General features: G+C 37.2%; 1 protein-coding gene and 1 pseudogene across 1 annotated transcript; one reads left to right on the forward strand and one right to left on the reverse strand.

Moving 5' to 3' along the window:
• The first annotated feature begins 1,501 nt into the window (after nucleotides 1-1,501).
• On the forward strand, nucleotides 1,502-2,242 carry LOC143568822 (secreted RxLR effector protein 161 pseudogene; annotated as a pseudogene).
• A 16,084-nt stretch (nucleotides 2,243-18,326) lies between these two features.
• Nucleotides 18,327-20,261, reverse strand: LOC143568823 (uncharacterized). The gene is made up of 3 exons (XM_077054878.1): nucleotides 19,620-20,261; nucleotides 18,888-19,217; nucleotides 18,327-18,560 (listed from the first exon to the last, which is right to left on the reverse strand). Exons 1-3 carry the CDS (start codon nucleotides 20,259-20,261, stop codon nucleotides 18,327-18,329), a joined length of 1,206 nt encoding a protein of 401 aa, XP_076910993.1.
• Between the last annotated feature and the right edge of the window lie 5,550 nt (nucleotides 20,262-25,811).

The raw sequence follows: 25,811 nt of genomic DNA on the forward strand, positions 1-25,811 counted from the left end.
AAGACAAAGAATTACCAAATTTTCTATGGGCTGAGGCAGTTGCCACAACTGTCTATGCGATCAACTGTTCTCCAACCACAGCCATTAAAGATCAAACTCCCTTAAAGGTATGGTCTAATCGAAAGCCCAAAATCTCTCATCTGAGAGTGTTTGGGTGCATTGCTTACGGCCTAATTCCTGCGCATGGAAGACGAAAGCTTGATAACAAGTCAGAAAAGTTGATGTTTATAGGGTATTCCACTAACAGCAAAGGGTATCGGTTGTACAATCCAGACACTAAGAAGTTTCTGACTAGGCGAGATGTAGTATTTATTGAGGAAGCAAAATGGAACTGGAGAGAAAGCTACAAGTCAGATCATCAAGCATTTGAAAGGTTGTATGTGGATCCATTTCCTGTCCCTACTAGTGAGTTCCATTCTACTGACTCACTTAACACCACTAATGATCCATCTACCCCATCTAGTGTTGAACCAAGAAACAATGATTCACCTACACCTAACCCTATGGGTACAACACCACAATCCAATGTGTCTGATTCAAACAATAGCTCTTAAAATGCACATGGTTCAAGTTCCGGTTCCACCAAAACTCCTCTACGGGTCAGAACTCTGAGTGATCTGTATGTCACTACAAAAGAGGTAAAAGATATTCCTGAAGACTATTTCAACTGTCAATTTGCCTTAACCATTTCAGATCCCTATACTTATGAAGAAGCAGCCAAGAGAGGGAATGGCAACAAGCAATGGTAGATGAATTAGCTGCCATAGAAAAGAACAATACTTGGAAGCTTGTTAGCCTACCTTCCGGAAAGAACCTAGTTGGTCTAAAGTGGTTGTAAAAGACCAAACTTGGGGCTGATGGAAAAATCCTATGCTATAAGGCCAGGCTTGTAGCCAAGGGATATTCTCAGCAGAAGGGTATAGACTTCGAAGAAACGTTCGCTCCAGTTGCACGTTTTGAAACAATTCGATTGATTCTGGCAGTTGCAGCAAGAAAGGGCTGGTTAATACATCAATTAGATGTCAAATCGGCTTTTTTAAATGGTGAGTTGACTGATGAGATTTATGTTGAGCAGCCAAAGGGCTATGTTGTCCAAGACCGGCAAGATAAGGTATACAAGTTACAAAAAGCATTGTACGGGTTGAAGCAGGCTCCACGTGCCTGCTATGATAAGATTGATGGCTATTTCACTAGTAACGGATATGATCAAAGCCAAAATGAACCCACCTTATTTGTAAAGAAAACGAACACAAATGATATAATCTATGTTTGTCTATATGTAGATGATATTATTTGTGTTAGTTCATGCAGTAATCTAGTTGAAGAATTTAAGCAAGGTATGAAAGGGGTTTTCTAGATGACTGATATGGGCCTCTTAAAGTACTTCTTGGGGTTAGAAGTGAAACAAACCATGCATGGTTTGTTTGTATGTCAAGAGAAGTATGCCCTCAATTTGCTTGAGAAGTTCGGAATGAAGGAGTGTAATACATAAGATGTGCCAATGAGTCCTTATGAGAAACTACAGAGTGAAGATTGTGAGCCAAAAGTTAACGAAACTATGTATAGAAGCTTGGTCGGAGGTCTAACTTACTTGACTCACACTAGGCCAGACTTGGCTTACTCGGTGGAATTTTTGTCAAGATTCATGCAATCTCCATCTCGTGTTCATATGGGAGTAGTGAAAAGAGTGTTGCGCTACATAGCTGGTATAGTGAACTATGGTATGTGGTACAAGAAGGAAAATGAAGTTGAGCTTGTGGGGTTCATTGATAGTGATTGGGCTGGTAGTGTAGATGATCGTAAAAGCATTTCAGCCAATGTGTTTACTTTGGGTAATGGAGCTATAACCTGGTGTTCAAAGAAGCAAAACACTGTTGCCTTGTCGAGCACAGAGGCTGAATACATTTCAGCCACGGGCGCTATGTGTCAAGCTATTTGGTTGCGAAGGATGCTAAAAGATATTGGAATGATGCATAATATAGAAACAGCTATCATGTGTGACAGTAAGTCTGCTATCAACTTGTCAAAAAATCCAGTTATGCACAACAGGTCAAAGCACATTGAACTCAAGTATCACTTTATTAGAGATATGGTGAATCACGAACAAGTTAGTTTGGAGTATTGCAGTACGAGTGATCAATTGGCAGACATGCTAACAAAGCCCCTTGCAAAAGAAAAATATGCATATTTTCGCTATCATCTTGGAGTACAAGAATTTGAATCAAAGGAGGGTATTAAATGATGACCCAAACTCTCCTATGCACGTGCTAAAGAAATAAAGTTGAAGAAGTCCTGCTGCACGTGAAGTTGTTCCGATTTATCGTTATTTTATTTGAATAAGTTTGAATTAGTAGTTTGTTTGATTTATTCTATCAAGTCCTAGTTTGTAGGAGTTTAACGTTGGTTGCTCCCCTATTTAAAGAGTCTCTTTGCTTTTATGTTATGTACTCAATTTATGAGATCAATAACAGTTTTATTTGATTTCTGATTCCTCTTCTTGTTCCTTTAATATTCGTAACATATCATTCTCTAATACCATCATAATCTGTGTTGTTGCCGGGTTCACCCTAGGAGACGACACACGATGGCGATTGTTTATGATGATGGACGGTTTGGTTGTGTTGTTGCCGTGTTCCATTTTTGAACCCTAGGCGACAGCGCAAGACGGTGTTGCCAGTGATTGTTCATGGTGGTGGCGGAAGCCGGATCTCTGTGTGTTGTACCCACCGTCTGCTACTGTTGCGCTCTCCGACACACCTGTCGCCTCCGTTCCTCAACCACTCTCCGATCCATCCCATAGCTGTTCCCTGATTCGATTTGCCGACCCTTGGTGCGGTGGCTTGGGGTTGGGTGATTATTTGCATTGTTTGTTCCGGTTGATATTTTTTCTCTGCAAGTAGATGTGCTTCCTCTTTTTAAGTTGGTGGTCTTTTAGATTTTGGGTTTCTATGGTTTTGTCCATAAATGTGGCATGATTTCATTATGTTATTACTTTTAGATTTTTTTTTTAATAATTGGGTTCATATATCATTACCTGTATGTGAATGCTGTGATAATTAATATGTATCTTCATCTTATTTGTTATTGTCTTAAGTGCTATTAGTTTGGATAGTGTGTCACTGCATGTGTGGTTTTGTTTGTTTCATAATATGTGAGTTTTGGCTTCACTTCTTCACAATGTTGGGTATTTTTTTGAAAAGTTTCAAAATTTAAGTCGAAACGCTTTCATGTGTTAAAAGTGGTATTTATTTTTTAAGTTTCTATGTATTTACAATGGCTTTGTGACCCACATGAAGTCAAAAGAAATCAGTAGTTTCATACACATGAACCGACCTATCGAATTTAAAAACATTCAAATCAACCGACCGTCCTAGCAACGCGGGGTGGGTCATAATCTATTTAATACTATCTTTCTCATTCATCTTTTGAAAATAAAAAATACATCTAGTTACGTGTTCGTCCATAATGTTGACAAGTCCGGCACAAATTACACGTTTAACATTTTAAGTAGCTTGGCATTAAAAAATAATAATAAATAAAGAATTAACATACACACTTTCAACTTAGCTATACCAAATAATTCAATAACAAAAACATTTTAAATAAAAAACTTAATTACAAAAACTTAATTGTTTCTAAGACATCAACTTTCTTTTTTTTAAACTTGGGCTAACTCCATACTGGCATAAGTTATCAACTATTTCAATAGTTACAACTTAAAATTAAATAAAAATAAATTCTAAGTCATTAACTATTTCAGTAACCACAACTTAAAAAAATTACTTCAGTAATTAACATAACTATTTTAACTCAATTTTTTAACAAATAAATAAAAAAAGTCCGTTAAAAAACAAACAAATAATTAATTTACCAAATTTGAAAAAAATAGAATAAAGAAAGTCTATGCGAGGGCAAACCAACAACAAAGAGTACGGCGATTTTACAAATTTTCTAATCTTATCTAAAACACCATTTAATAATACAATAAAAAAAAGTGTGATTCTAAACGTCCAATTTTTAATTACCTTAAACATAGCACACACTGCGATTTAAATGATCTTTTGTTTAGCAAGGTGTTAATGAATCTCCTGAATTTTCAGTAGTGCGGTTCTCATGGTAAAAAAGGAACATAACTTTACTAGATATATAGGAATATTGGGTTTTAAAAATCTATACCATGACTTATAGATAATAATTCATACTAATAATTTTACAAGTAACACTCAGTAACTTTTATTTTCATAGCCAAGAACAATGCCACCCATATAATATAAAATTCAATGGTTCAAAGGAAACTCATTGTATCATTATATTTCATTCAGTATTACAGCAAAGATATAAAGGGTACATAATACTAAAAATAAGAAAGGCCCATATCATGGGCTGTGATATAGGACACGTCTAGACAGAAGTCAAAAGAATAAAAAGGAAATAATATCAATTCCAATACTCCCTCTCAAGTTGGAGCATGTAAATTTTTAACGCCCAACTTGTCAAGAAGAAACTGTAATTGTTGACTTCCAAGCCCCTTTGTGAGAAGATCGGCTATTTGCATCTTGGAGTCAATGGGGAACGTCTTGATCTCGCCAAAGTCTACACGTTCACGAACAAAAAAACAATCCATTTCAACGTGTTTGGTTCGTTCATGAAAGACGGGATTGTTGGCTATGTTGCGAGCAGCCTGATTGTCACAAAATAAAGGGGTTGGTTCAGCGAAAGCGACATTTAATTCCTTCATTAGCCATCGAACCCATAAGACTTCACTGACAGTAGACGCCATGGAACGTTACTCTGCTTCAGCAGAAGAACGGGAGACGACAGGCTGCTTTTTTGTTTTCCAAGAAATGGGTGCTCCGCCAAGGAGTAGAACATAGCCGGTCCTAGACCTCCTTGTATATGGGCAGGGGCGGACCCACATAGTGTGGATCGGGGTCCCGGGACACCAATGTTTTTTAAAAATTTATTAGAAGCGGTATATTAAATTTTTTGAGGACCCCATAAGATTTAATACTTGGAACCCATACTATTAATGTTGATGTGGTCTGGTGGAAAGTCCCTTGTTTTATCTTTGAAAGGTCATGGGTTCAAGTCTTAGTTGCAATGATAACTTTGGAAACATTCAAACACCTCTAAAATACATATCATTGTTTTCAACTTTATGCATGGTTTTCTTTAGAAACATTCAAACACTTTAAAATATCAGTTTTATTTTTCACTAGTTTAAGTTAATGGTTTTCAACACATGCTTATGAAAGGGTGGATCTAGGTTCTATCTCAAAAATGTTTAAGAAAGGGAAAACAAAGTGTTTATGTGTCAACCCGACCCATTTTGACCCGTTCAGGTAGTGATGATTGAAAAGAAAGTTTTATTATGATATTGTTTTTTATTATGTTCTTCGCCTCGACCCGACCTGAACAACGACCGACCCGAAAAATTTGAACACCGAAAATATGGGACCTCATTGGCAAAAAATCTTGGGTCCGCCACTGTATATGGGCATCCGAGCCAATCAGAATCACCGAATGCAGTGAGATTGTAACCTCCTTCTTTTGGAAGTAGCACACCTTGACCCAGTGTGGCTTTTAAATACTGTAGAACCCGAAGAACAGCCTCCATGTGAGCTCGTATCGGATCTGCCACGAATTGAGACAAGATATTCACGGCATATGCAATATCCGGGCGAGTGGCTTGTAAATAAAGTAACCGTCCAACGATTCGACGGTAGCTACTAACATCGACTTTCGGTTCATCTTCATTTTTGCTTAGTTTGTGGTTTTGTTCAATAGGAGAGGAGCTCGTCCTACATCCTTGTAGGCCACAATCTTCCAAAATATCTTAAGTGTACTTTCGTTGACTAAGAACCAAACCGTCGGTAGTGCGAGCGACCTCAATGCCAAGAAAGTATTTAAGGTTTCCTAAGTCTTTTATGCTAAATTTGTGGTTGAGTTCATCTTTGGTGTGTTAAATTTTGGTGGGATCATTTCCGACAATAACAACGTCATCGACATAGATTAAAGCCGCTATAAAGACGTGTCCTTGTCGATAAATAAAAAGGGAATGATCGGCCTTTGATTGTTTGAAACGAAGTTCAAGAAGGACATTGGTGAACTTTTGGCAATTCCGTGAGGCTTGTTTCAAACCGTAAAGAGATTTTCTAAGGCGGAAAACTTTTGTTTCTCCTTCCTTAGCAAACCCTTGTGGAATCTTCATATATACCTCTTCATTTAATTCCCCATGGAGAAAAGCATTATTCACGTCAAGTTGATGAATTAACCAGCTTCTTTTGGTAGCAATGGCCAAAAGGGTCCGAACGGTAATGAGTTTGGCCACCGGAGCACAGGTGTCATGGTAATCTATTCCTTCAATTTGTGTGAATCCTTTTGCCACGAGTCGGGCCTTGTACCTCTCAACTTCTCCATTGGGTTTATTTTTAACTTTATAAACCCATTTGGAATCAATGGCGCGTTTTCCTTTGGGAAGGTTTTCGAGTGTCCAAGTCCCATTTTCTTGGAGTGCTTGTATCTCTTTCTTCATAGCTTCTTTCCATATCTCGTCTTTAATGGCCTGATGAAAAAAGTTTCGGCTCACCGGTGGCATCGATTGATGCTAGAAAGGCTTTGTGAGATGTGGAAAAATTTTTATATGAAACAAAGTTGGATAAGGGATATACCGTCGAGGACGCTTGAGGTGGTGTATGCGTATTGTCTACTAAAGGGGGAAGATGGACAACAAAGTCTTCAAGATGTTTTGGTTGAACACGGTGTTGCTTGGATCTACTTGGTTTTGGACCAGATTGTTGTGGAAGGTCATGAGTGGAAACCTCGGTTGTGGGCACATGTATATTATTAGATTCAACTAAAACGTCATCGGTCAAGGGTGTTGGGCCATTAGTTGTAGCATTTGATGTAACAGACCCTTCAATTTGATCTTCCTCATTTGTATTTTGATTCAAGCCCATTGTCTCATTTTCTTGCTGGGCGGCAAGTGTCTCATTATGGCTCAAAACTTCATCTAGGCCTTCATCTGCATATTTTCCCATTTCAAATAATGGGTTGTATGGTATCGGCCCGTTCTTGCTCATTTACAACTTTCTCGAAAGGGAAATGGGTTCGTGAAATTTGACATCGCGAGATACCACGATTTTTCTATGTTCTAAATCATAAATCTTATAGCCCTTTGTTCTGGGTGGGTATCCCAAAAATACTCCCAGCCTCCCCCTCATTTCAAATTTGTCTCCTTTGGTTTCGGTGCTCTTATAGTAAGCAAGACAGCCCAATACTTTCATGCCATCATAATCCGACTTTTTAAAAATTAGCTCGTATGGGGTTTTATTACCAAGGACCGTTGATGGCAACCTATTGATGGTATAAGCGGCAGTTAAAACACATTCCCCCAAAAATCTTTTAGGCAAGTTAGCTTCAAACAGTAAGGCCTGCGCGGTTTCAAGTAAATGCCTATGTTTTCTTTCTACAACTCCATTTTGTTGTGGGGTGTGGGGACAAGTCGTTTCATGCAAAATACCTTCTTCATTATAAGATTTTATTATTTCATTTGACGTGAACTCCCCACCATTATCACTTCTAACTTTTTTGATGGATTTTCCAAACTGTGTTTTAACCATTTTATGGAAGTTTATCAAATATTGGCTTGCTTTGGTTTTGAATTTTAATAGAAAAATCCACACTGCTCTACTATAGTCATCAACAATAGTCAAAAAGTAACTTTTACCTGAGAAAGTGGGAATCCGGTATTTTCCCCAAACGTCACAATGTAATAATTCGAAACAATCGACCGTCTTGGTATTGCTGTTTGAATAAGGGAGTCTAGTGTGCTTTGCCTTAGAGCACGAATCACACATTTTATTAAACGATAAATCACTAAGAAAGTTTATTTGAGTGAGTTTATCACCGGAAGCGTGACCCAATATTTTGTGCCAAACATCCACAGTAGCCATCATTGCTTTCTTTTCTTTTCCAAACATCCCCATTCGGTAAAGACCACTTCTACATTCACCCGCACCAATCAATCTTCTCGTATTAAGTTTTTGCATGACACAAAAATCAGGAAAAAATGTTATGGCTGATTGGAGGTTTTGGCTCAATCAACTAACTAATAGAAGGTTGCATGTAAATTTAGGGATGTAAAGGACACCCTTTATTTTTATCCCGTTTTGTAGGTTGCATTCCCCTTTCCCTTCGACTTGTATTGCATCCCCGTTTGGAATAACAACAGGGTTTGCAAAACGGTGTTTGATCTTATTTTCAAGGATGTTGGCATCATAAGTTATATGCTCGGTAGAACCCGAGTCAAGTACCCAATCATCATCATTTTTATTGGCCATATTTGCTTGTGGTGTTGTAGTTTCCTTAACCGTACCTCCATTCTCCGCAAAATGCTTTAGAAACATCTTGTATTGAGTGTTGGTAAGACCCGGAACGGGACTAGTTTCATTCTGGACACGTGTTGTTGCTTTAGGCTTCTCTTCTCGTTTTCGGTTTCCCGGCCACCATTCCGGGTAGCCAATCCTTTTGAAACATCTGTCTCGTGAGTGACCGTCTCTGCCACAAAAGGTGCATTCATCGACCGCATCGGTTTTCTTTATATCTTTCTTCTTTAGACAATTTGAGGCCTGGTTATAGAACAGTAAATTCATGTCCGGCGCCCCTTTGTTCTTCGTTTGAGTTTCAGCATCGCCGGTCATGGTTGATGGCTAGGGTTTTGTATGCATGAGCGATGTTAGTCCCGCTCCGATACCATATAAAATTCAATGGTTCAAAGGAAACTTGTTGTATCATTATATTTCATTCAGTATTACAGCAAAGATATAAAGGGTACATAATACTAAAAATAAGAAAGGCCCATATCATGGGCTGTGATTTAGGACACATCTAGGCAGAAGTCAAAAGAATAAAAACGAAATAATATCAATTCCAATATATAATCATTATAGGCTTCTACTCTATTTTACTCACAAGAAGGTAAGTTTCCCATTTCACTCATAAATCATCTATGTGATCGAAATCGGGTGGAAATTTATGATGATTATGCGAGTTTGTTTGCTCTTGGCAACTAAGGTGTATGCTTGAAGTGTCATTTGTTAAATTATCATTGTAAATTATTATCAGACAATGACTAATGGTTTGGGTTATTAAAATTTAAATTAAAAAGAATAAAAAGTTGTATTTAGTTGTAGAAGTACGTCCAGGTAGAGGTGCACAAAAAACTGAAACCAGAACCGAGCACGAAAAAAAAATAGCCGGAATAGGATCCCAAAAAAAACCGGAACCGGGTTCTTTTATACTCAGGTTTTAAATACTCGAACCCGTCCCCAACTCTACCTGTAAGGTACGGATAGGGTATGCATTTCAGTATCTAAAACTGTACCCGGACCCGATTTGTACCCGATACAACCCGAAAACCCGAACTGGTTCCAGATCCGGAACCGGGTTTTTCAAATACCCAATTTATATCCGATATTACCTGAAGAATACATGGAAAAATAATCCTAAAAGATGCGACCTCTTAAAAAATCCAATATATACCCGAAAAAAGCAGAAAAATAGGGTTTTTTCAATACCCGAAAATAAAGTATTCAAATACCCGGTTTTAGAATACTCAGTTCTATACGCGAACCGAACAGGATACATAGGGTATTGTTTCTAGAGACAATTCCCGGACCTGAACCCGACCCGAGTATTGCTAATACCCAATTTTTCAATACCGGTTATACCCGAACCCACCCGGTTCTATACCCAAAACCGGGTATATGAAAACCCCGATTCGTGCAACTCTAAGTCCCGGTCCCCCAAGTTCTGGGCTTTCACGTTGTAATGCACTAAACATCGGCCCAAATCATCATATTGCTTCTGTTAAAGAATTGTACTGAAAAGAATATTCCAACATATGGATTTTTTTTACTGTTTCTTTATGTACACTTTTAGCTGTAAAATTCCAACTTTTATAAAATATATGTTTAAAAAGAAATAACCAACTTTCATATGTAGTAGCAATTAAGCTATACATTTTATTCTTTAAAAGTTTCTCAAAGTTCTTTCTTTTTATGCTTTTTAATTTTTTTTAGATTTTCTATAACTTCTTTCTTTTTAGAGTTACTTATCCAAACTTCCACCCCTACGTGGTAAGGATAGAAATTCATGAATGCATAGGATTAATGGTAAGGATTTTAAGGGGAGGATAAAGATTTTACTAAACTTTGTCTTATAGACTTTGCTTTTCCTATATTTTTTTGTGGCCCCTACAAATTACTTCTTGTATTCGTATCTCTAAGGGTATGTTTGGTTGGAGGTAATGGAATGAAGGGGAAATGAAATGAGAGAAGGAATGGAATGGAGAATGGAATGAAATGGATCATTCCATTACTTTGTCTTGTTTGGTTAACCTATGTGAATTAAATGAATTATTACTTAATTTTATTTGGTATCCAAAAAAAATTGTATGAATGAAATAGAAATAATAAAAATACTCCTATCCAAAAATATTTTTTAGCAAAAAAAATTATAAAATAAAAAATCAATGACGACTGTGGTGGGGTTAGCTCTGGCGACGAAAATGGTGGTGGCAGTGGCGGCGGGGTGGTGGTGATAGCATTGGTAGTGATGGTGGCGACGGTGGTGGTGGTCAAGCAGTGAAAGTGGTGGTGGAGGTGAAATTGTTTACTGTGGTTACAGTGACAATGGTGGCGGCGGCGGTGAGGGTGGTTGCACTGGTGGTAGGGTGGTGGTGGCGGAGGTGGTGGTGACGGTGGCGGTTAGGTGTTGGTGGTGACGATGGTAGTGGTGGTTGTTGTTGTTAGGTAGTGGTGATGTTGAGAAAGTAGGGCGTAGAAGGAATGGAATGAAAAAAAAGGGGGGGGTGGGAAGTAATGGTTTTGATGAAATGAGATTCCATGTGTAATGGATGATTCCATTCCATTGAGCAACCAAACACCACTTTTTTCATTCCCATACAATGAATCATTCCATTCCCTCTATCATTCCTACATACCAAACGCTATCTAAGATGTTGTATCTGTTACTACTATATTTTTCATCATTTTTCTATTATTAGTATCTTACTAATACTGTTTTTTAGTACTCTTTGTTTTTCTAGTATTTAGATTTCTTAAGTAGCACCCTATGCTCCTAATTTACTTGTGTGCTTGGATATAGTTTGGAGCCGTTTAGGCAATTTCCTTAAGGCTTACGTATAGCTATTGATTTCACCAGTATAATTAGTATGATTGTTGTTGTAGAGTTAACCACACAGATGGCTCCTAAGATTTACCTATATTGCAAGTGTGGTCCCCAACTTCAAAAACACTAAAGCATAAACAAAATGATCCTTAATAGAGGTGCAAAGATCGGGTTTTTCAAATATCCGGGCTCGGGTATGGAACCGGGTTCGGGTATGACCGGGTATTGGAAAATCGGGTATTGGTAATACTCAGGTCGGGTTCGGGTATTGTCTCTAAAAACCATACCCTATGCATCAGGTTCGGGTCGGGTATAGAACCGAGTATTCTAAAACTGGGTATTTGGATACCCTATTTCCGGGTATTGAAAACCCCTATTTTTGGGTTTTCTCCGGGTATAGATTGGATTTTCTTAAGGGGTTACGATTTTAAGGGTGTTTTTGGGTATTTTTCAGGTATTTTCCGGATAATTTCGGGTATAGATCGGGTATTTGGAAAACCCGGTTTTGGGTATTGGAAAAACCCGGTTCCGGGTATGGAACCGGTTCCGGTTTTTGGGTATTACCGGGTATAAATCGGGCCCGATTCCGGGTATGGGTATTGGTACTAAAATGCATACCCTATCCGTACCTTACGGGTAGGGTCAGGCACGGATTCGGGTATTTCGGGTATAAAAACCGGTTCCATGTATTTTTCGGGTCCGGTTTTTTGTGCACCTCTAATCCTTAGAGTGGATGTCGTCGGTTAAGAACGTGTGTATTGGATAATGCCCCTATGTGGGCGTTGTGCTCCATGTGATGTCACGTCATCATAGGGGCATTATACACATAAGATGTGTAGTGGAAAATGCCCCTCACATTCATGGGTTGAGTTATTCTACAAAATATTACAAAAATGAAAAGGATGAGAAACCATAATTGATTGCCCTGTGTCAAGTGAGAAACAAAGGTGAAAGGGCATAAAAGAAAAAACACATATTTTCTCTAGACACATGCAATACACATGTCAATTCCTCCATCATTTAAAACGTCTATAACTTTTATGTACGAAATTTTTTATATAAAAAAAGTTCACCATAATAACAAGCATTTTTTATCTTTAAATGAGACTTCGTTTTATAGAAAAAAATTACGTCATTGTGTCTTTTGTTTGTCATTGTGTCTCTATTTATCATTGTGTTTTTATGCTTGTTATTGTATTTTTTTTTCTTTCAAAAGTGATTAAATCTGAGAATTATTATAGTGAAATAACATCATTGTGTAATCCTAATACGTAAATTTAATGGTAAAATAACAACTTTATCTAATACATAAAACACAATAATGAATACATATTACAAAATAAAATGAAATGTAAAACACAATGGTGAATACATAATACACAATTAATTGAAACGTGAAACATAATGGTAAATACATAATACACAATGAACGCAATGCACAATTATGAGTAGACAGACACATGTAGCGCACAAGAGACAAAATGATGAGTATAAAGACACGTTGAACAAAATACACAAGAACATAATTTTTATTTTAAATTTTATTTTTAATACGAGTACCGATATATTGAACAAAAATACAATGACTATAACCTATAACAAAATGTGGAAAACCCAATTAAAAAAACACAATGGCAACTAATAACACAATGTATAAAAACCCACTATTTGTTATAACAATATGATCATACTTATATTAAAGATAAAAAAACGCTTGTTATTATGATGATTTTTTTTTTAAAAAATTGTGTTATGAAAAAGTTACGAACGTATTGAAATGATAGGAGAATTGACATGTGACTTGCATGCGAAGAGAGAAAGTATAACAAATATGAAGTATTCCATGTATGTCATTTTCATCATTTTTTTATTCTCAAATTAATCACAATCATTCAAATCTAAAAATAAATAGACTAAATTATTTCTCACAATTTTCATTTTTTGTTTACTTTGTATTTTAACCTACCCTCAGTCATTACCCCATTTTTTTATATTTTTTAATAAAAATAAAATACAAAAACACCTTTCATATAAAAAAAGAAAATTAGATAAAACTAAAACAAATACCTAAATATAAAAAAAATACATCAAAGGTACATAAAATAAAATATTTAGTCTTTTTTTTAACGAGCCCATATACTTTTTATAATTCTATCCCCTTTTATTTCGGCTAGTCTCCTGACATTGTCGGTGATTCAGTTGAAGTCTTGCTTGTCCATTTGCTTGTCTTTCAATATATCGGCTAAGCCCTTATTTGTAACACCCTGGTTTAAGCGGAAACACCCGAATGTGACGTACAGATTGCTCAAACACACGTGGCACTATTAAGTGACCATAATAACATTAATTCATTTATAAGCCAAGTAACACGAGTTCAAATAAAACAAATTGATTCAAAACATAACACATTTGTCTCATTTATTAAATAACCTAAACAATCTAAGTGTCTTCAAGCTTCAACCTCTAATCACGGTACCTGTAACATATATATAAAATAAAGTCAGCTATAAATAGCCGATGAGTTTCCACAGTTTTAAATAAATACATAAAAACCATACAACTCGTGAACAAGTGATAAACGAGCAAGTAAGTCCCTTCCAATTGGTAACAACCAACGGCTCGGGTAATCGCGCAAGTAAGATCCTTTCCGTTTGATAACAATCAACTTAGTTGGATAATGAGGCCCTTTTCCACTTGATACAAATGGACCGAAGTGCAAAGGGGGGCGTATGATCATACTTAACGAGGCTTCCCAATCGTGCAACTAATATTCGTGCAAGTAATACAAGTAACACACAAGTCCATATACGAGTTGTAGTTTTGTAATAGAAGAATCAATACTTGAATTTATATAAGGATACATATGCTACCCAAAACATTAAAACATTAAAAAGGGGTGGTGAAAAACTAACCTTTGATATGAAGTGAAAAGTAAGAAAATACCGAAAAGCGTCAAGTGAATCGAGTAGGTTGAACCTCACGAGCTATAAGCAAAATAGAACGAGTATTTAACGACAATTTAATGGAATTAATAAGGTTGATTATTGTATAAATTTATTGGGAAATTAAGTATTGTTTTATTATAATTTTTACTATTTTAAAGTCTTTGATTACTTTAATAATATTTTAATATACTTTAATAACTTCTTACGTAACTATGAGAAATACAACGAGTTATAAGTCGTGTATTAACAGTTACAATTTATGACTTCTCTAACGGAATTAACAAATTTTTAATAGTTTAACGACTTAACATCAATGAAACGAATTTTTATTAACGATTAGACGAGTTTAGAAAATGGTTTTTATATGGAAAATTGTGAGTTTTATTTTAACTTATTTTATAAAATTTTTTATTTAATTTAAAATGATTTTATTTAATTTATTATGATTTTTAATTGATTTATTAACTAAATATATATATTATATATATATTAAATGCTGAAAAAGAACAATTCAAAAAATGTATAAAGACCCTGGGTTTCGAACCCGAGTCACCATTCCGAAATAAACAACATTTAACCGGCTGCACTAAGCCATAATTCGTTATAGAAATGAAAACAAAAGTATATAAACAGGTTAATAGTTCATCTTCTTCATAGTGAACCCTAGAATTCCAATTCTCTTAAACTGTTCCATGTTCGATTGTTTTTAGTTAGGGGATTCATTATACTGGTAAAGACGAGTAAAAGCCTTAACTTACTTACCCGGAAACGAAGTTGATTGAGGTTGAACAGGGAATCGCCGGAACTGTTACTTGGCCGAAAGAATTAGACTATTTAGAGATTGTTTTAGTGAGAAACGTTGGTATGAGCAAGTTTGGTCGATGATTTGAGTCCTATTTATAGTGTAAATCAAGCCGTTGCATGATTAATTGAAGTTATTGCGAGTTAATAAAATTTCCGGCCGTTGGTCCCTTAATTCCGACATTATACGGTGTTAATATACGTTAATTGAGTCGTTAAGAGGTTAGACGTTAGTGGAGATAGCAATATTAGTCATTTAATTGTATTAAATCATGCGTTTTTGGCCGTTATAGGGTCGCCGAAGTTCGAGCCTCACCGGCCGGAGGTCCTAGCTGGAAAACCGGGCAAGGGTAAGGGGGTGGGGCTGGCTGTTATATTATTAATATTATTATGTTATTATTTTGAATCTAAGTTTACACTAGCAGACCCTTAAGTTTGATTCACCTTTTAAACATGATTTTAAGTTGTATTTCCATTTCAACCCTTAAACTTGGAGAGGAATTTAAATGTTATAAATTAACTTTTTAATATTATATCACATTTTGGTATTTAAGAAGTAAGCCTGTGAAGTTCGAGAATCGATTATGAGTTGTCGGAGTCTTGTCAATCATTTAAAAAAAATAATGAACGAATAATATACTTGAATCATCGAGAATGAATTTTATTAATGGATCTTAAATGAAATACATCGAAAAGACCCAACGGGTCGGGTTAACGAATACAAATCCGAATTCAAATACAAAAACAAAATTGACGAATGTCACAACATTTCCTACTTTTGAAAATTTCGTCCCGAAATTAGTAGGAGAATCCGTATAAAAAAGATGAGGATATTTTGTTCGCATCTTGTCTTCCCGTTCCCAAGTGAATTCAGCGCCTCGTTTAGATTCCCAACGAACCTTTACCTGGTATACGGCTACGTTTGGTCTCTTTGTCCTTGCGGTCCATAATTTCCACGGGTTTCTCAACAAAGTGCATGGATTCATCGATACGCACTTCGTCAAGTGGTATGTGAAGATTTTCCTCGGCTAAGCATTTCTTAAGATTCGACACATGAAACGTCAGATGAACATTCGCGAGCTCTTGCGGAAGTTCAAGAGTATAGGCCACGCTACAAACACGATCGAGAATTTTGAAAGGTCCAACATATCGAGGAGATAGTTTACCCTTCTTACCGAAACGAACAACACCCTTCCAAGGAGATACCTTGAGAAGAACACGATATCCAACATTAAACTCGAGAGGTCGTCTACGGTTATCAGCATAGCTCTTTTGGCGACTATGAGCGGCTAAAATATTTTGTCGAACTTGCGCTATTCGATCAGTAGTCTCTTGGACAAGTTCGGGACCGGTGATTTGGGTTTCACCAATCTCATTCCAACAAATCGGAGAACGACACTTACAACAGTAGAGTGCTTCGAATGGAGCCATACCGATGGTCATATGAAAACTGTTATTGTATGAAAACTCAATCAAATGAAGATGAGAATCCCAGTTTCCATCAAAATCCAAAACACAAGACCTAAGCATATCCTCAAGCGTTTGAATCATTCACTTGGATTGCCCATCGGTTTGAGGGTGATAGGCGGTGCTAAGGTCCAAACGAGTTCCCAACGCAGTTTGCAAAGATGACCAAAAGCGGGAAGTAAAACGACTATCACGATCGGAAATAATACGCAAGGGTACACCATGACGACACACGATAATTGATCAAGCGAGAACTTTTCGTTGATCGAAATGAAGTGCGCGGACTTAGTCAAACGGTCAACAACAACCCAAATTCCGTCGTGGCGGTTTCGAGTGGTTGGGAGTTTAAACACGAAATCCATGGTCACATCTTCCCATTTCCAAATCGGGATGTGTGGTTGCACGAGTAAACCAGATGGTCACTGATGCTCAGCCTTAACTTTAGCGCAAGTAAGGCACTTTGCGACGTACAACACAATGTCTTTCTTCATGCCGGGCCACCAAAATGTGGACCGTAAGTCGAAATACATCTTATCCGCACCGGGATGAATAGAATATCGTGACTTATGAGCTTCATCCATTATGAAAGTATGAAGATCGTCAGGATTGGGAACCCACAAACGATTAAGGTAATACAACAAACCATCACGCTTAGTTTCGAGTTGAAGCTCAGCGCCACAGGACATTTCGTCGTGCATATTACCCTTGGTGATCGAGACATGTTGGGCTTCAAAGATTCGGAGTTGGAGATCGGTTTGAACGGTCACACTATGAAGCAGAATCGATTTCACATGGGTTTTTCGACTAAGAGCATCGGCTACAACATTCGCTTTACCAGGGTGGTAGCAAATTTCGCAGTCGTAATCACTAAGTAATTCGGCCCATCGTCTTTGCCGCATGTTTGGATCCTTTTGGTCGAAAATACGTTGAAGACTCTTGTGGTCGGTGAATACCACACACTTAGTGCCATAAAGGTAGTGTCTCCAAATTTTCAATATGAATACGACAGCACCCAGTTCAAGATCGTGCGTCGTATAGTTCCTTTCATGAACTTTGAGTTGCCGTGAAGCGTAAGCGATGACTTTACCTTGTTGCATGAGGACACAACCGAGGCCTTGATTGGAAGCATCGCAATAGACGACAAAATCCTCGTTGCCCTCGGGGAGAGCAAGGATCGGTGCATCGCAAAGCATACGTTTGAGAGTCTGGAATGCTTCATCTTGCTTTGGTCCCCACACGTAAGGTTTATCCTTGTGAGTCAAGGCGGTTAGGGGCAAAGCGATCTTGGAAAAATTAAGGATGAAGCGACGATAATAACCCGCAAGACCAAGAAACGAACGAACTTCGGTGGGAGAGGTTGGAGCCTTCCAATTCTTGATGGCTTTGACTTTGGCGTGGTCAACGTGAATACCCTTTTCGTTTACTATGTGTCCTAAGAATGGAATTTCGTTCAACCAGAATTCACACTTCGAGAACTTTGCGAAAAGTTGTTCCTTCTTCAAGAGATCAAGGATGGATTGAAGGTGCTTTGTATGCTCGGTTTTGGACTTAGAATATATGTGGATATCCTCAATAAAGACAATCACGAATTTTTCTAAGTATGGCTTGCACACGCGGTTCATGAGGTCTATGAATACCGCGAGTGCATTGTTAACCCAAAGGGCATAACCCTAAACTCGTAATGTCCATATCGAGTTCGAAAGGCGGTCTTGGGTAATCATCTTCACGTACACGTAATTGATGATAACCCGAACAAAGATTAATCTTGGAGAAGCAAGAAGCTCCTTGAAGTTGATCGAAGAGATCGTCAATGCGAGGCAAGGGATAACGATTCTTGACCGTAAGCTTGTTGAGCTCACGTTAGTCGATACACATACGGAAGGAACCATCTTTCTTCTTGACAAACAAAACTGGTGCGCCTCATGGAGACGTACTAGGGTGGATGAACCCTTTGTCCGATAGTTCATGGAGTTGGGTAGACAATTCCTGCATCTCGGATGGTGCAAGACGGTATGGAGCCTTCGCAATCAGAGTTGCACCAGGCACGAGATCAATGTGGAATTCAACTTCTCGAACGGGAGGAAGACTAGAAACGTCATCAGGAAATACTTCGGGATACTCGCGAACAACCGGAATGTCTTCAATCTTTTTCTCCTTCTTTTTAACAACGTGAGCCACAAATGCCACATACTTCTTGCGTAAGTACGTTTGGGCTTGAGAGCAAGTTATGAGGTTAAGGCTCGAAGGAGAGGGATTTTCACCAATAACACAAAGAGTTTGACCATCGGCAATCGGAATACGAATAATCTTCTCGAAGCAAAAGATTTCAGTGCGGTGAGAGGACAACCAATCCATGCCTACTATGATGTCGAAACTTCCCAATTGCATCAGGACGAGGTCGATTAAAAACGTGTGGCCATTAAGATTCATCTTGCAACTTCGAATAATGGAATCGATCGCCACGGATTTACCATTTGCTACTTCAACAGTGTACGAGTTCTTAAGTTTAGACCGAGTTTTAGCAAGCAAGGACTCAAATTCAAAAGACACAAAACTCATATCGGCATCGGTGTCAAATAATATAGATGCAAAGTGATCGTCTACAAGAAACATACCGTTCACCACATCACCGTTCTGTTGCGCTTGGTGGGCATTCATCATGAAAACACGCCCAAGGTTATCTTGCGGAGCTTGAACGGCTTGAGCGGCTTGACCTTCTTGAGGTGCGGGTGCTTGGATAACTAACGGTTGAGTAGCCGCCAATTGAGGGATTTGCGGTTGGATAGCTTGGTAGGCTTGGTAAGCTTGGAGCTGGAATTGTGGAGCAGGAGTCAATCAGAGTGTGTTCACGTTTGCGAGTCGTGGACACGCGTTGCGGAAGTGGCCAGGGTCGCCACAATTATAGCAAGCTCTCATTTGGTTGATGGGTTGGGCATATGGTAAGGGTCGGGGATTCGGTTGAGCAGCCCGCGGGGGAGCCACTATGGTGGTTTCACGACAAGTGGGGCTAAGATGCCCGTAATGGTTGCAATGGGTGCACTGTCGGCAAGAGGCATAGGCGGGATGGTGACGTTGGCAGGTGCTACAAAACGGGTGGGGTCCGCTATAAGGTTTCTTGAGTGGTGGTGCGGGATTGGCTTGAGTCTGCGGTGCGGTTTGTTAGGTTAGCGCGTAGTTCTTGCGCTTCTTGTTGCGGTTTTGGGAGGAGTATACAGGTTTGGATGATTCGGGTTTGGGTTCTTTGGGTTCAGCAGTAGGCTTATCAATCGGTTTCTTGGATGATTTTAATGTCAAAGTCCAGGCTTTGACATGGTTGTCGGTTAATGTAGCGGCCAGATTGATTGCGTCGCCAAGTTCTTTAGGCAAACTACTGAAAACGCTGTCTTGTATTTGTCTCGGTAGTCCCCTAATGTACTTCTCGATGGCACGCGAGGTAGGGGTAACAAGATGCGGCACCAACACACTAAGTTCATTGAAACGAGAGGTGTAAGCGGAGTGCTCACCACCCTCTTGCTTGAGGTTGCAAAACTCAGCCTTTGGAGGAAAATACTGTTGGGTCATGAGATCCTTCAATTCGTTCCATGGCAAGGCCATAGCAGCTTCGGTACCACGTTTCGTCTTTTCCTTGACCCACCATGTAAGTGCGCCTTCCTCGAACATACCTGTAGCGAATCGGGTTCGCTTATCATCAGGACATTCAATTTGGTGAAACACGCTTTCCATCTTTTCGTACCACCGAAGTAGGGCAGTGGCACCTTGAGTTCCATTAAACTTGGTAGGTTTGGCATCAGTAAAGTTCTTAAAAGTCATAACAGGAGCTGGAGGCGGAGGAGGAGGAGCGTTAACGTTGGCCATGATGTTCTGGTGCATCTGGGTCATGATATTGGGGAGGACCGCTGTCAGGTGCTTAGTGATCTAGGAAATTATCTTGCGGCTAGAGGTTCTAGATGATAGATGCTTAAGGTTACGGGAAGCCATTCTGCGAACAAAGGTAACGAAAATCGTGAGACTCGGAATAGTGCATGATATATATAATGAAAATAAATCTTTTGTAAAGTTTGTTAAAATATGAAAACCATAAATATAATAAGTGTTGTAAGGAACTTAGAGTTGTCATGAACCAGCATGGACTCTTATGTTCCAACACAAAATCGAAATTTTGAAAATAAATCAAACCAAAAGCTGGGTATTCGTGTATCACCACGACTTGACAGACTTTCGGTTAAAACACATTGTAAAACATAGAGGGTCGGAGTCACATGTTGCATGAACCACCATGATTTGTGTGACATCCTAAGGGATGCAACTGTAACATTTCGGATTTTCAAACCCGTATTCGTTTGCGTATAACCGGACTCGGGAACATTTTAGACCTTTAATATTAATAAAAATCAAATAATTATAAGTAAATAAGTTTTCCTAGTGTTCACTTTAGGCCCTTGTACTTCAATCAAGGTTCAAGACCAGATTATACCAATACTAGTTCAAGTAATGCTCATTTAACAAAGTATAGGGACTAAATATGTAAAATTGAAACATACACCCACAGAGGTCCGGGGAGCTACGCGACCACCATGGGTGGTGGCCGCCCCGCGGCGCTATGGTACAACTGGTCAGATCATTTAAGCCTTAGTTCGTTTCGTAACTCGTTTAAGGTATAAAATCGTTTATTATAGGCATGTTTGAGTGAATTAAGGTCCAAGTAAACATCATATAACTAAAATACAATCCTAATTCGTTTTCCCTTGCCCAAGATAAGATCTTTATGGATCTTTCGACGATTCTTTCCTTAAAACGCATTTACTTGCTTAAACGGGCCAAAAAGCCTATAATTAGTTTGTTTTATGTTTTCCTATATAAACAAGACATAACCATCTGCTGTAAACTTTAATCAAACCCTAAAGACCATACTCTAGCCATCCTACCTTCTTCTCAGCTCGTAAACTCTTCAATTTTTGCATGTTTGTTAAAGATTCAAGACTTGTTCGTTGACTTTGCTTGCTTTAGGAACTTTGACTTCCGTTTCTCGTCAATCCTTTCACTTTCCGGGTAAGTTGTAGACTGTAAATTCGTTAATACATATTCCCTAGTCAATAACCTTCAATCAATTTCGGTGATTGAAGGGTGTTGACTGGTCAATTCGCTTAAAACCCGCTAAAGGGCAAAACAGTCAACAAGTTTGACTTTGCGTTTTCTCATGCTTCTGGTCGGATTCGGCGTTCGGTCCAGAAGACTTTTATTTTCTTAACATAATTTTAAGGCTACTGTCCAAAACCTGACTTCCGACTCGCTATTCAGATTCTGGTCAGTACCAGCTCGCTTAAACATTAAAATCAACATAATTAGAGTTCTACCCATCCATTTGGATTGATTCCAGCGGAATTAAGTTCGTTTTTATTTATAGTTTCGTATCCCAAAGTTTCATATTCTGATCATTAATCTTGTTGGACGCGTATTGGACAACTCGCTTAAATCATTAGTTCGTTGTCGAATTTATTAATCACTTGCCTTCCGTCTAAGGTGAGTTTTATCATTCCCCTATTTTACTCGATTTTCATAAACTTTTTGGGGATATATGCGTATATAATACTATATATACATATCTATATATACATACATATCAAAATAGCAAACGTGTAATTGTGTGTGATTAATCAAATCTACTTGTTATGTTCTTATGTGTTATTGTATTGATTCGCTTAACATATCCCCTTGGAGAGGGTTCTCATTCTCAGTGACCATCTCCCGATTCGCTTGGCAACGGTCTTATTCTCATTATTTGCTCATAGTTGATTTACCGGCGCCCGATTCGCTTGGCAATGGTTTAATCGACAACTTACTTGCTTATTGTTTGATTTCATTACCGCAATTATTACGTTTTGCTTATTTATTATATTAACATTATTTTTGGTGTAAAAACTTGGTGGTAAACTCAGTCAACATGTTTGTTGACAAAACTCCATTTTCTACGCATATGCAGGTTGCTTGAATTGAAGATTGAAGCCGGACACGTAGACAAGACCTTAGGATATAATTAAGATAATCGTTATATGAACTCATATTGTGTATTTGAATAATTTTGTATATTTGAATAATGTGTGTAATATTTGTAAATAATTAATTAGATATTGTCACATTTTATATATGATAGTATCTTCGAGCTGTGAGCAATCGGATCACGCCCCGGCATTTCTGCCTTAGGTTGGGGTGTGACAGATTGGTATCAGAGCCGAAGGTTATAAGATAGGTCGTTAGAAATGGTCCTAGACATATGTTAGGAACCCTATACGTGCTTATCTGAATTGCCTTACGTGCTATTTAATAAATTGTTTACAGCTTGCTTAGATTAATTATTTAAATTGTATTTATGTTGTTTAATTGTTGCACACACACACAAATTCCGAGATTACGCCTCAACTTTCAAAATATTTTTAAATCCTCTTAATTTTGGTAGATTATCTTTTATTGTGGGAAATTCCTTAAGAATGCCCGTGTTTTGTTTCGTTTCTTCACCTTGAAGCGTGAGAGTATGACAAATCTCGTATAACCATAACTTCAAGTGGTACCCATAATCGGCTAAACGGTTAAGTGGTAAACATAACCAGCTAAACGGTTATACTTCCGAATTATGTTTTTAAATTATTTTAAATGCTTAGTTGGGTGAAAAATTCATGGAAATCCATGGGCACTCCAACTATCCATTTCTTGAATCATTTTCAATTTGATTTTTGGGTTGGAACGTATCGTCCGGGGTGGTTCCCGAGATACACCAACTACTTATATTTGATTCGTTGATTCGATATTTAGTTGAGTCGGTTAAATGCCATGTAACGCTCATGGTCCGAACAACTCCATTGATTCGATAATTTGTTAATTAGTTGGGTCAGTTAAATGCCATGTACACGCTCATGGGCTGAACAACTCAATTGTTTATTACACGTTATTTGAATTGGGCCATTAAATTGCCATGGAACGCTCATGGAAGGACAATTCACAAACTTTATGTTGTTTATTTAGTTGGGTCATTCAAATTGCTATGGAAAACTCATGGGAGGTCAACTCGTTTGATATGCTTGGTTATTTTATTTTTGGAAAATCTTATAAAACATTATTTACTTAAATGCTTCCAACTCATATATATTATTTTAATTCTTGACTCGTCATCGAGTCTTCACTAGTACTACTACATATACATACGCATCCCCATTATTTCAAACAACTCATTTCCACAACTTACCCATCATTTCATTAAAATTCCATCCTTGGTCCTCGTAGAATGTCTTCCCTAGGAAATCATCGCAATCCACAATGTTCGCCTGCTTCTCGTGATTTCCATTCGGCTACTAGAATCGACAAGGGGTTTGCTGCTACTAGAATCGACAAAGAGTTTGCTGCTGTATTCCTTTAACCAAACGACCGCCAATCTCGACAAAACTAAAATACATCGAACAAGAAATCTTATACTAACTCATATCCGTTAAATATTATTTAAATTATATCCATATCCTCAACTATAAATTTCTAAGTACATTTAGATCCTTATTCTCAACTTTAAACTATAAATATTTTATTACCTCTTCTTTTCCTTAATATCATGATGGTTTTCACAACTTATTTTCCACTTTATAAATCTTTATTATTAAAACTCAATTATTATAAATTTTATTATTATTAAAATAAATTATGTATTCTCTAAATTTAATTTCCATTTTTAAATTAAAAATTCTCCATTAATTAATTTAACTTTTATTATTAAATTGACCTTTTGACTGAACATTCATCGTAAATATTTCAACTCCATACTTTGATTTTTGAAAATTTTGAACGTTTTAAATGATAAATTCGTAATTGTTAGAATAGTCATGGTGGTTCATGCATTTTTAGTTTCGCATTTATCTCAATTTATTATATACTTCACTTTAATTTAGAATTTATTATTACTCAAATTTCCATTATTGATAATTCAAATTACTTACTTCCTAATATTTATAACGATTTTATGAGAAAGGAAAAATCTATGAATTTCCAATTTAATCTAATTTAATTATCTACTTTATATTTTATCTAATTTTAAGGATTTAATTGGAATAGGAATATCTCGGTGATTCGGGAATATCCGCTTCCCAGTTTAATCTATTTACAATTTAATTTAAATACGTATATTTTCGCATTATTATTAATATTTAAATTAGTAATTACTAACAATTATAATATTTTAGAATATCTTAATCGAATTAATCTAATCTCAAAATCACCAACTTAAAAAGCTATGTTAACTTCTCTTTAAACTCATAAGTACTTAAATTAACCAAACTTGACTCACCAAAATTTCCATTAACTATGTTTAACTTATATTCTCGATCTTAAGAACTTCATTCCTAAAGAATACGATCGTTAAGGACTTTGCATGCTATTAACTATTTTAAAATTTGTTATAAATTAAACCATTGCGTAATTCATCCCCTGAATAAAATTCCTTTATCAAAGTTAAATTATTAGGATCTTGTATCTCTATCTCATTTCCCTTAATCTCGATTATCACAATAACATCTGTTTTACCAAATCTGTTTTTTTCAATTTTCAAAATTTTATTTTTAAAAGCAAAAGAGGTTTTCGAAATCTCAAGGTTTTATTAATTCAACTTGAACATTTATTAATTTGAAATTATATTTAGAATTATCAAAACAATTGTTTTTTCTTAAAAATTTTATTTAAAACGTTTTATAACCCACATGATAGAATGGATTATGCGGACCATCCGACGATCTAAGTAATTATGGGTCGACACGTAATTACCAAAGTCCTCGCAGGGAAATCATAATACGTAAGATTGTGTGTCATGTTTTAGAACCTAAGGTAGCTTGGGTAACGGTACGAATGATGAGATGATAAGGACATGGTGGATACGCCGCTGGTACATCCTATATATAAGTGCCCTTATCGGATTGTCATTTGAAGCGTTGCTTCGGTTATTAGAAGTTCTATGTTATGATATTTTCCTTAAAAGTTTAAATCATTTTCAAAACGATGATGTTTTGGTTTTTCCTTAATTTCGGGACGAAATTCCCTAAAGTAGGGGAGACTGTAACATTTCGGATTTTCAAACCCGTATTCGTTTGCATATAACCCGACTCGGGAACATTTTAGACATTTAATATTAATAAAAATCAAATAAATATAAGTAAATAAGTTTTCTAGTGTTCACTTTAGGACCTTGTACTTCAATCAAGGTTCAAGACCAGATTATACTAAAACTAGTCCAAGTAATGCTCATTTAACAAAGTATAGGGACTAAATATGTAAAATTGAAACATACACCCATAGAGGGTCGGGTGCAGCGGGACCACCATGGGTGGTGGTCGCCGCACGGCGCTATGGCACAACTGGTCAGATCATTTAAGCCTT

This window comes from Bidens hawaiensis, unplaced genomic scaffold (genome assembly GCF_021521415.1).
Source record: "Bidens hawaiensis isolate Kalapana, Puna unplaced genomic scaffold, B.hawaiensis_p1.1 tig00024231_1, whole genome shotgun sequence".
Classification (NCBI taxonomy): Eukaryota; Viridiplantae; Streptophyta; class Magnoliopsida; order Asterales; family Asteraceae; genus Bidens; species Bidens hawaiensis.